The 10,811-nt window shown below is 57.6% G+C and overlaps 2 protein-coding genes across 2 annotated transcripts in view; both read left to right on the top strand.

The window, feature by feature from the left end:
• The window catches only part of BSG (basigin (Ok blood group)), a 252,324-nt gene that overhangs the window by 47,651 nt on the left and 193,862 nt on the right, over positions 1-10,811 (top strand). The gene's annotated exons all lie outside the window — the stretch shown is intronic.
• On the top strand, positions 6,232-10,644 carry FGF22 (fibroblast growth factor 22). The gene is made up of 2 exons (XM_060094513.1): positions 6,232-6,736; positions 8,989-10,644. The coding sequence occupies exons 1-2, from the start codon at positions 6,232-6,234 to the stop codon at positions 9,378-9,380; spliced, it is 897 nt and encodes a 298-aa protein (XP_059950496.1). The 3' UTR covers positions 9,381-10,644.

Raw genomic sequence — 10,811 nt, 5'->3', positions numbered from 1 at the left:
TCCGCGCCGCCGCAACGCACCTGCGCCGCCCGCGCCCGCCGGGAGTTGTAGTCCTAAGGCCTACGGGGGCCGCGAAGGGACTACGCGCCTGGAGAGCGCGGGAGGAACCACAATTCCCAGGGGGCAGCGGGGCGCCGGAGGCGGGGGTGGCATGCGCCAGTGGCGCCCGCTGAGTGGCTGTTCCCTGTCGAGGCGGGGCGGGACAGAGCCGTTGCTTGGGCAACACTGCGAGAATCTAAGCCATCTTTGGGAGGACCCGGAACCCGGGTTTCGTTGTTGTTGTTGTTTAAGGAATAGTTGCCAAATAATTAGGACAGCGTTCTGCAATTTAGAGATTCCTATCCGCGATCTTCATTGATCCAAAGATAGCTCTGGGGAGGGAACTATTACTATCTCCGGTTTATTGTGGAGGAAGCTGAGGTTCAGAGAGGTCAATCAAGTTCCCCAAAGACACACAGCACGAATGTCAGAGAGACTGGAGTGAAGGCCCACATCCGTCTGACTCAAAGCCGCAGAGCCAACGGTCAGCTGGGTCATTGTGTTTCCTGGACATTTCCCTCATTCACTCTTTCTGGCCTAAGTTTACCCACTAGTTCCCAAGGCCAGGGACGGAGTGGGGCAGAGAGCACAGACTCACCTCTAACTAAGTTGATTTGATGACAAGTGGAATGAAAGAATCCCTGGAGCCTGGAGCATCTCAACCCTGGTCTCCAGGGAGATCCCACTCAGGAGTAAGCAGGGCCAGAACTTTAGAATCAGACCTGGAAGGCATGCCTCACCTTATCATTCAGTTGGGGAAACTGAGGTCAGGGGAGGGAGCGTCTGCTCTGGGATCGGCTGGTATGTGAAGGATGAGAATAGGCACACGTGGTGTAACTGCGCTCCAGGCAGCAATCAAAGTGAGTGCAAAGGCCTGAGAGGCAGGAATAACTGTGGAAAGTTGGAATTCGAGCAGTGTTTGGGAGAGAGGAAGCAGAGACGAAGGTGGAAGGGTGCTCAGGGGCCAGACCACGGCGGGCCTTAGGGGCCTCAGCTCAAGCTGCCACCTGTCCCCAGTTGCTCGGACTTCAATCTCCCCACTACCCAGAGTGGAGGCCGGACCTGTACTGTGGAAGGGCCAGACTCCTAGGTCTGGACGCCTCTCAACAGCACATTCCAGACGCAGCTGCCCACGTGGGCCTGTGAACCGTGATGCCACCAGCTGGGAATGTTTTCAACAGACAGCAGCATCCTCCCGAAACCGCCCCAATCCACCCCAAGATGCCCTGGGGGGCCGTGACCTCAGACCTGGCTCACATCTAGGGTCTCCTTCCTGGCCTGGTGGGGGAGGGGGTCACTGAATCAGCTGGCCCTGCCCCCCCCCAAGATCTAGAGACATCCCGTCGTATCCCTGTAGTCTGGCAGAGCCAGGAGCCTGGGCTGGAAGCCAAGACTTCTGAATTCTTTTTTTTTTTTTTTTGGTCTCTCCCGTTGCGTAGCACAGGCTCCGGACACGCAGGCTCAGCGGCCATGGCTCACGGGCCCAGCCGCTCTGCGGCATGTGGGATCTTCCCGGACCAGGGCACGAACCCGTGTCCCCTGCATCGGCAGGCGGACTCTCAACCACTGCGCCACCAGGGAAGCCCGACTTCTGAATTCTTTTGCCTCAGTTTCCTCTTCTACTCTCTGGGACATCAGATTCCCTAAACCAGTATCTCCCCAAGAGCTGGATCCTGGATCTTGGCGGTGAGGAAGCCACTCTCCTTTCAGTCCCTGCTCAAACACAGGCAGTCTCGCTTGGTGCCACCTGCGTGTTACCCCTGTCTCAGCTCCCGGGCTGGGGTCCTGCCAATCGGAGACTTTTGTCACATGGTCTCTTCTCTTTGTATTTCTTCTACAGCTTATTGTCAATGTGTCAACGTATGGCACTGGTTTTCCACTCCTGATGGGGATATCAAATTTCCTTGTAAAACTTAAGCATGAAAATATGAATAACACATGAGACAAGTGGGGACCGATGTCCTTAAGAGGGGGTCATGGCGTCGAGACATTGGGGTTTGGGCAAGACTGTGTTTCAGAAGCTGTTCGCGTGTGCTGGGTTCTTCCCCAAAACTTTTCACCCAAATTGAACCAAGAGATGATCAGATGAACTTAGGCTGTGGGACATTCTGTGAGACTACAGAAGTGTTGGGGGGAGGTGAGGGATAAACTGGGAGACTGGGATGGACACACACACACTACCATATATAAAACAGATAACTAGTAAAGATCTACCATGTAGCACAGGGAACTCTACTCAGTACTCTGAGTAGTGTACCTACTCAGAGTAGGAGTATGTACACTACTCCTATATGGGAAAAGAATCTAGAAAAGAGTGGATATATGTATATGCATAGCTGATTCCGTTTGCTCTACACCTGAAACTAACACAGCATTGTAAATCAATTATACTCCAATAAAAAATTAATAATAAAAAAAGGAGACGTGTTGAGGAAGGCAAGGAATGCTCTCTAAATGGAAAGACACGGCATCAGATTCCTGGGGCCACAGTAACAAACGACCACAAACTTGGTGCCCTAACAACAGAAATTAATTCTCTCATATTTCTGGAGACAAGACATCCAAAATTAGTATCACTGGGATGAAATCAGGGTGTGGACAGAGCCGTGCCCCATCCGGAGGCTCCCGGGGAGGGTCCTTACTGCCTCTTCCAGCTTCTGGGGCTCCAGGTGTCCTGGGCTTGTGGCCGTGTCCCTCCCGTCTCTGCCTTCGCATTCACGTGGCCTCTCCTCTGTGTCTGTGTCTCTCATAAGGGTACTTGTGACTGCATTTAGGGCCCCTAGGATGATCTCATTTGAAAATCTTAATGTAATGGCAGCTGCCAAGACTCTTTATCCAAATAAGGTCAGATTCACAGGTTCTGGGGATTACAATGTGGACACATGTTTGTGGGTCTTTATTCAGCCAATCACAGAGACAAAGAGAACAGAAAGCACTGCATGTGCCCTACCCAGGTTTGGGATGAGAAAAAAATGTATTCAAGGACATAACGGTGACAAGAGGGGGCATTTGAGCATGGATGAGGGATGAGGTTGCCGCTTGGCTATGACGGAGGACCTTTCCATTAGAAGACTCGTCCGGGAATTCCCTGGCGGTCCAGTGGTTAAGACTCCGCGATTTCACCGCCGAGGGTCCGGGTTCGATCGCTGGTCGGTGAAATGTGATCCCCAGCCGCATGGCACAGCCAAAAAAAAAAAAAAAAATACTCGTCCGACCATTTCTGAGGCTGCCTCTCAAATACTCACGTACATAAAAAGACCACACGTGTGTATTTTTCAGGTAGAACATGAACAGTGCACACATCAAGAATACAGTTCACGGGACTTCCCTGGCGGTCCAGTTGTTAAGACTCTGCATATCCAATGCAGGGGGCGCGCTTCCATCCCTGGTCAGGGAACTAAGATCCCACAGGCCACGTGGGCGTGGCCCAAAAAAAAAAGATAGAAAGAATACAGTTCAATTAATTTTTCAGGACACAGGGGTGTTCCAAAGAACACCCAGCCCCTGAAACCCCCTCACGTCCCCTATCATTGCCCCTGAGGGTGACACCCATCAGACAGTTCACACCGTGGGTTGGTTTTCCAGAATGTCCCATAGACGACATCTATTGTGTCTGACTGCTTCTCCTCATTCTGTCTGAGAGTCATCCACTTTGTTGTGTATTCAGTGGGTTACTCTTTTTCGTGGCTGCATAGTACTCCCCCGTGAGTTTGCTGCAGTGTATCTACCCATCCTCCAGCTGATGGAAATCAAAAATAATATGTAGAATTGGGGACTCCCGGAACAGGGCGTTCATTGTGCTGTTCTCACAACTTGTCTGTAGGCTTGACGTCTTCCAGAAAACCACAGTGAGATACCGCTGTACCCAACTAGGATGGCTGCAATCAAAACGATGGCCAATCACAGCTGCTGGTGAAGAGGTGGGAACACTGGAGCCCTCGTGCATGGCTGGTGAGAATGTGAGATGGGGCAGCCGCTGTGGAAGACGTTCTGGCAGCTCCTCAAAAAGCCAACCATAGAATCACCACATGACCCAGCAGTTCCACTCTTGGATATATACATGAGAGAAATGGCGACTTATATTCACACTTAAACTCGTACACACACATCCACAGTAGCATGATTCACGACAGCCAAAAGGCAGCAACAACCACGTGTCCATCGATAGATGATGGATAAACAGAATATGGTCCCTCCACACATGGGAGCATCGCTCAGCCATGCGAAGGGGCGAAGCACTGACACTTGATATAATGTGGATGGAAGTTGAACACGATGCTCAGTGAGAGAAGCCAGACACAGAAGGACACAAAGGGTGTGAGTCCATTGATGCGAAACATCCAGAACAGGCAAATCCACAGAGACAGAAAGTAGATTCGTGGTTGTCAGGGGCTGGGGAAGGGATGAGGGCAACTGCTGATGGGGACGGGGCTTCTCTTTGGGGTGATGGAATGTTCTGGAACTAGACAGAGGTAAGCGTTGACAACTCTGTACTGAAAGCACTAATTGCACAGTTTCCTGGGTGAACTGGGTGGCATGTGAATTATATTTCAGTGAAGCTGTTGTGAAAAGCACCTGGGGCGCAGCTGTCTTCTCAGGCGTGGGTCCCCTCCGGTCATACAGGGCCTTGGATTTTGTCCTCCTGGCAGGTGGGGTGGGGACAGTCTATGAAGGGAAGACCAAGCTTCTAGCTGGCGGGATGTGTAGGTGTTTCTCCTAGTACCCAGTGAGGTCGTGGATTATCTCATTCCATCCTTCCAGCCTTCCCTCTCCTGGCCTTTTTTCCACAGGAGGAGGCAAGGCTTGGGGAGGTGATGCCGGCAGGCCAGTCCCCTGGGTGCTGGCCTCAGGGCTCTGAGTGTGGGGAGACAGTCCGGGCTGGACCCCTATCTCAGTCCTGGGGTCCTGGGCTTGGATGTCTGCTACACCCCATGCGTGGCCCTCCTGGGGCCAGGAAGATGGATCAGGGAATCCCAGGAGCCACCAGGAAGGCATCCGGGCGACACCGTCCAGCTGGACCGGTTGGCCCTCCAGCAGTCCATCAGGGCAGGGTTGTCACCTTGTCCTCACCCCGGTGCTATTTAAAGGTGCCGCCTGCATCCATGGCTGTAGAACTGAGCCGCCAGGAGCCAAAAGGCAGGGAGCCCTGGGATGTGTCCTGTGTGGGGCCTTGGGGCAATCCCTGCCCCTCCTGGGCCTTGGCTTCCCCACCTGTCAATGATGTCGCTTGGCTCTGAGTCTGTGAAGGTTTACTGCACTGACCTCGCAGGGCCCAGGGCACTGGGTGGGTGTGTCTGTAACAGGGTGGCTCCATTCCTACACCTTGGACATGCAGAGACGGATGCTGGGGACGGGGTGCTGGCCTTGGTCATCATTCCGGTTCCCATCAGTTGGCCTCAGACATGCCCAACTGTCCACCCTCCCATCGGCCACCTTCCTGTCCAACACCTGTGTGCACAGCATATGCTCCAACAGTTCACCTGGCCCTCCACCCACACTTTCCCCCAGGCCCACCCCTCAGCGAAGCCGCATGCCCCCTGGGCCTGGCTCTCAGGAAGCTGCAGTTGGAAGGGTAGACAAGCCCCCCGGGGCATTCCCCTGTCCAGGGGCCTGGCTGGCATGGACAGGCACTCGGGCCAGAACTTCCTCTGGCCCCTGGGCAGCTCCGTCTCTCCCTGGCTCTCTGTCTCTCACACATCTGTCTGTCTCTGTCTCTGTCTCAGCCATCTCCGCCTGTGCAGTCTCATAGACTCTGTCCCTCCATCTTTGTCTATCTCTGCCTCTCAGTCTCTTGTCTCTTTGTCTTTGTCTTTCTCTGTTTCTGGTTCTTTTTTTTTTTTTTTTACCCTTTTAAAAAATTGATGTGTAGTTAATTTACAGTGTTGTGTTAGTTTCAGGCGTACTGCAAAGTGATTCAGTTATACATATATATCTATTCTTTTTTGGATTATTTTCCATTATAGGTTATTACAAGACCTGTGCTGTACACCTGGCTCTGTCTTTATATCTCTGGCTCTGGCTCTGTCTCTCCCTCTCTCTGGCTCTGACTCCCGCCGTGTCTCTGTGGCCCGCCTCTCTCACACTCACACTCCCGCAGCCCCTGCAGGCCAATCTGGCTACTCACGGACAAGCACCGCCCTCCCCGTTCCGCAAGGCAAACAAACACGCGTGGAGACCTGAGTGTTTTCCCGAATGGGCCCCACCCCTGTACTGGCCCCACCCCCGTGGGGAGTCATCCCGCCCCCTGCGGCTCTGGCCCCGCCCCCCAGGAGCCGCATTGGCCTGTCCCAGACTCTGCAGAGCGGTCAGGCCGCCCTGACCACGGCCCCGCCCCGCATCCCGACCCACCCACTGTGGCTCTGGCCCCGCCCCCGAGGCGCCCTATTGGCCCCGTCGGGCACTCTGCCCCCCATCTCGCAATGGCAGAGCCGCGGACGCGCGCGGGGAGACCAGAGCAGGCGGCGGCGAGCGGGGCGCGGGGCCATACGCGGCGGCCTGTGGCTGGGCCTGGCGTGGCTACTGCTGGCACGGGCGCCCGGCGCCGCGGGTACCCCGAACAGTCCGCGGAGACCGCGCAGCTACACGCATCTGGAGAGCGACGTGCGCTGGCGGCGCCTCTTCTCCTCCACCCACTTCTTCCTGTGTGTGGAACCCAGCGGCCACGTGCAGGGCACCCTCTGGCGCGACAGCCCTGACAGTGAGTAGCCGGGGGCGCTGCGCGGGGGCAGGGGTACAGGGCAAATAGGCGGACAATAACAGCAAAGGCAGCAGTAGTAGCAGCAGTGAGCTGGGCCCTCTCTCACTTGAGGGAGGGTCCGGAGGCTTCTCTGGCTGCGTGGCGTCAGCCAAGTCATTTCCTGACTGGGGCCTCAGTTTCCTCAACTGTAAAATGGGGTCCAACCCACTTGGAAGGAGGGTTGGACAGTTGGGGTGAAGGTCACAGGGGAAGCTCCCAGCTCCGGGCCTGGCTCAGCAGAAGGGTCTTTGTGAGATAGTTGAGGTTGGGGTCACGGGACCCATTTACAGAGGGGAAGCTAAGGCTCCCGGAAGGGCCCCCGTGGGCCCAGTACATAATGAGATGGGGGCAGAGCTGGGTCTGAACTCTGAACTCCCCACCCTGCAAGACAAAACTCAGGACCTGCCGGAGTTGGGGACCCCTCTATGTCTTCCTAGACACCCATTTGGCAGATGAGGAAACTGAGGCACAGAGAGGGCAAATTACCTGCCTGAGGTGGGAGGTGGGGGCATGGAGCTAGGGCTCCAAAGTGCCCAGAACCTCATCGAGTTGGAGTCATATCTCTGCTGCCCTGCCCAGCAAACAGTAGGTGCTCAATAAGTGTGGAATGTATGAGGCAAGAGGAGATGAAGGGACAAAGAAGGAGAAGGAGGAGGTTGGTGATAAGTGGGAGACCAGGGTGGTCGGTGACCCCAGGCCTGTCTCAGTCTCCCCACATTTTTTTTTTTTTTTTTTGTGGTACGTGGGCCTCTCACTGTTGTGGCCTCTCCCGCTGCAAAGCACAGGCTCTGGACGCGCAGGCTCAGCGGCCATGGCTCATGGGCCCAGCCGCTCCACGGCATGTGGGATCCTCCCGGACCGGGGCACGAACCTGCGTCCCCTGCATCGGCAGGCGGACTCTCAACCACTGCGCCACCAGGGAAGCCCTCCCCACATTTTTGAGGCCGGGCAGGGGAGCGGGGGAGCCAAGCCATTGCCGGCCACTGCCTGAATCACCACCATTAGGGCAAATAATCACCCCTGCTCTTCCCACCTGCTTTCATCTGGGGCTCTCAAGGCCCTCATTAGGCTAACTGGACGAGGGCAAGGACAGGGGGAGTGGCTGGCCGGTTGCTCAGTGGTGGGCCTGGCCAGGAAGGGTGGCCTTGGGCTGGGGGTGAGGTCTGGCTCTGCTGGGTGACCTGGGACAGTCACTGCTTCTCTCTGAGCCTCGGTTTCCCCATCTGGGCAGCGATAAGGGTGACAATGAGGAGGTGGGCTTGAGTTGAGCCTCATAAAGAAGGAGCTGGCCGTGCACAAGAGGAGCTGAGTGCCTGACCCAGGAACTAGCAGGTGCAAATGTCCTATGTCACATGAGGTGAGCTGCCCGTCACCTGAGGCATCCAAGTCCAGACTGAACACCAGAGGGCAAGGCCTTGACTCCAGATTAGGCCCCAGTGCCTGGGTGTGGCTCAGAGAGTGTGGGCTGGGGCTTGTCCCCCAGCTCTGCTTCACTGGATAGGAAACGGCTCAGATGGGGCAGGGCTCGCCCAGGGTCATCCATCCACAGACAGGGACCGAGAAACTGGCTCTGCCACTTCTCAGGCCTCAGTTTTCCCCTGTGGGAAGTGGGCACGGTCCACACCTCCCTCCTGGGGCTGCTGTGTGGGCTTGGTGGGATACAATGCCTGGCATACAGTTGGCACTCAAGCAGTGTTAGCGGGTATCACTGACCTGAACACACTGCTTTAAACACCCTGTGTCCCACCCCCAGGCCGTTGCCTGGGCCGTACCTCCTGTCTGGAATTGTCTCCCCCATAACAGGGCACGGCTGTGGCTAGCTGAGCTGTCAGGTTCATTGCCGGGGGTCTACATCTGATAGCAGCAGCTCACCTGGCAGGCACTCACCTCCTCTGGCTTGTTTTTCTCATCCGTGACTAACGGGGCCCTCCCCTGGGCTCCCCATTGCCCTCCAGAGAAAAGCCTGAGCTCTCCCCAATGACTTCCCCCGACCCATCAGGGCCAGTCCTGCCTCAGGCCTTCCCCCTGGCCTGGTGTCCTTCCTCCACCGCCCCGTCACTCCCAGGGCCTTGGGACAGATGCGGGCAGGACCTGCGTGGTCCCTGGTGCGTCCCCACGCCCAGCACAGGGCCAGGAGCACGGTAGGTACTTAGGGAGCGGGATGGGTGGGCGAGCGGGTGGTGGGCGGGCCCTGACCCAGCCCCTCCCCGCAGGCGTCTTCTTCGAGATGCGCTCCATCCGCGTGGGCGTCGTGGCGCTCAAGGCCGTGAACACCGGCTTTTACGTGGCCATGAACCGCCGCGGCCGCCACTCCCGGTCGGTGAGTGCAAGTGCGCAGGGCGGGCTGGGGTGCGTGGGGCGCGCCCGGTGGGGGCGTGTCCAGAGGCGTGCCCAGGGCCGCTCACAGCCCGCCCCGAAGCGCGTCTGCGCTACGTTCCGGGAGTGCATCGAGGAGAACGGCTACAACACCTACGAGTCCGTGCCCTGGCGCCACCACGGCCGGCCCATGTTCCTGGCGTTGGACGGGCGGGGGGCCCCGAGGCGCGGGGTCCGCACGCAGAGACACCACCCGTCCACGCATTTCCTGCCCGTCCTGGTCTCCTAAGGCCCAGGATCCATGAGTGACGGCTGGACCGAGATTCTAGGAGGCGCGCGAGCCGGGCGGGCGACTGAAGACCGAGGCCGGGGAAGGCCCGGTCCGGGCGAGCCTGTGCCTGGTTACTCACTGGTTTCACATGCGTTGAGCGCCTGCTGTGCTGGGCACTGGGGACACCGCCGGACCCCACAGACGCGGCCGGCCCTCAGGGAGCCCCTGAGTCTGAGGGGACACTGAGCTGAGCAGGGGCCATAGGAGTCCAGTCACAAGCTGGAGGGCAGGGAGGCTTCGACAAAAGCACCTGCCAGGCTGGAGACGGGGACTCAGCCACGCGGGGGCCAGGTCTGGGAGGGCATTCCAGGCCGGGCACAGCCAAGCGAAGGCTCGGACCTGGGAACTCATTGGGGTGCCTGAGGCAGCGAGGTGAGGGAGGCTGGGGGACACCGACCCGCCATAGACTGGCAGGGCCTGGTGCTGGGCCTCCGAGCACGTGTCACCTCACGGGGCAGAGGGGACTTCGTAGGTGGGATTAAGCTAAGGTCCCTGAGACGGGGACGACCCTGGATTTCCCGAAGGGCCCAGCGTCATCCCAGGGTCCTTATAAGAGGGAGGTGGGAGGGTCAGAGGCAGAGAGAGATGGGAGATGCTGCGCTGCTGGCCGTGAGGATGCAGGAGGGGCCGTGAGCCAGGGATGCGGTGCCTCTAGAAGCTGGAAAAGGCGGAACCAATGCTGCCCTGGAGCCTCGGGAAGGACCCGCCCTGCCCACGCCTGCATTTAGCCCCTAAAATGCAAATTGTGACCCCAGGACTGAGATGATAAGCGTGTTGTTTTAAGTCACCAGGTTTTGGTGAGCTGTCACAGCTGCCCTTGGAGACACGAACACGGTGTCCTCAGAGCCCCTCAGATCCGGCAGGGTGTACAGGCTGGGGTGGGGGTGGGGTGCGATCAGCCTCCTGGGGGTTTATCTTCCTCTGAGTTGCAGGGGTGGAGCCAAGAGGGTGCAGGGGAGGCTCCCACCCCTCCCAGCAGCCACCTTCCACTTCAGAGACGGAAGACCAATATGGGGGGCACTTCCCAGGGCACAGGCTGGACGCTCACCGGCCGAGGCAGCCGTGTGACCCTGATGGGGGACAGCCTGTGGATGACACGCCAGCCGCGGGGGCTCGGCCAGCTCACCTCCCCGGCCCGGAGCTGCGCCCCCCGATGCACACAAGTAACACGCCAACCACCTGCTTTTCTTTCTAAGTAGATGTATTTTTAAATAGCTTTCAAGATACACATATTTTCTCCTTTAAAAAACTTCTGTCAGAGCAGTTTCGTCCTTGTTTTGCTGGTCGTCCTGGTGGTCCCGGGCCACCGAACTTGGAGTGGGGTGCAACGGCCTGTCCACGCAGTTGGGACCCCAGCCGAGCGACTCCACCCTGTCTCTCCACAGATCA

Source organism: Mesoplodon densirostris, chromosome 3 (genome assembly GCF_025265405.1).
Source record: "Mesoplodon densirostris isolate mMesDen1 chromosome 3, mMesDen1 primary haplotype, whole genome shotgun sequence".
NCBI classification, from domain to species: Eukaryota; Metazoa; Chordata; class Mammalia; order Artiodactyla; family Ziphiidae; genus Mesoplodon; species Mesoplodon densirostris.
The sequence above is the reverse complement of the archived record's forward strand: the minus strand, read 5'-3'. Positions and strand labels throughout refer to the sequence as shown.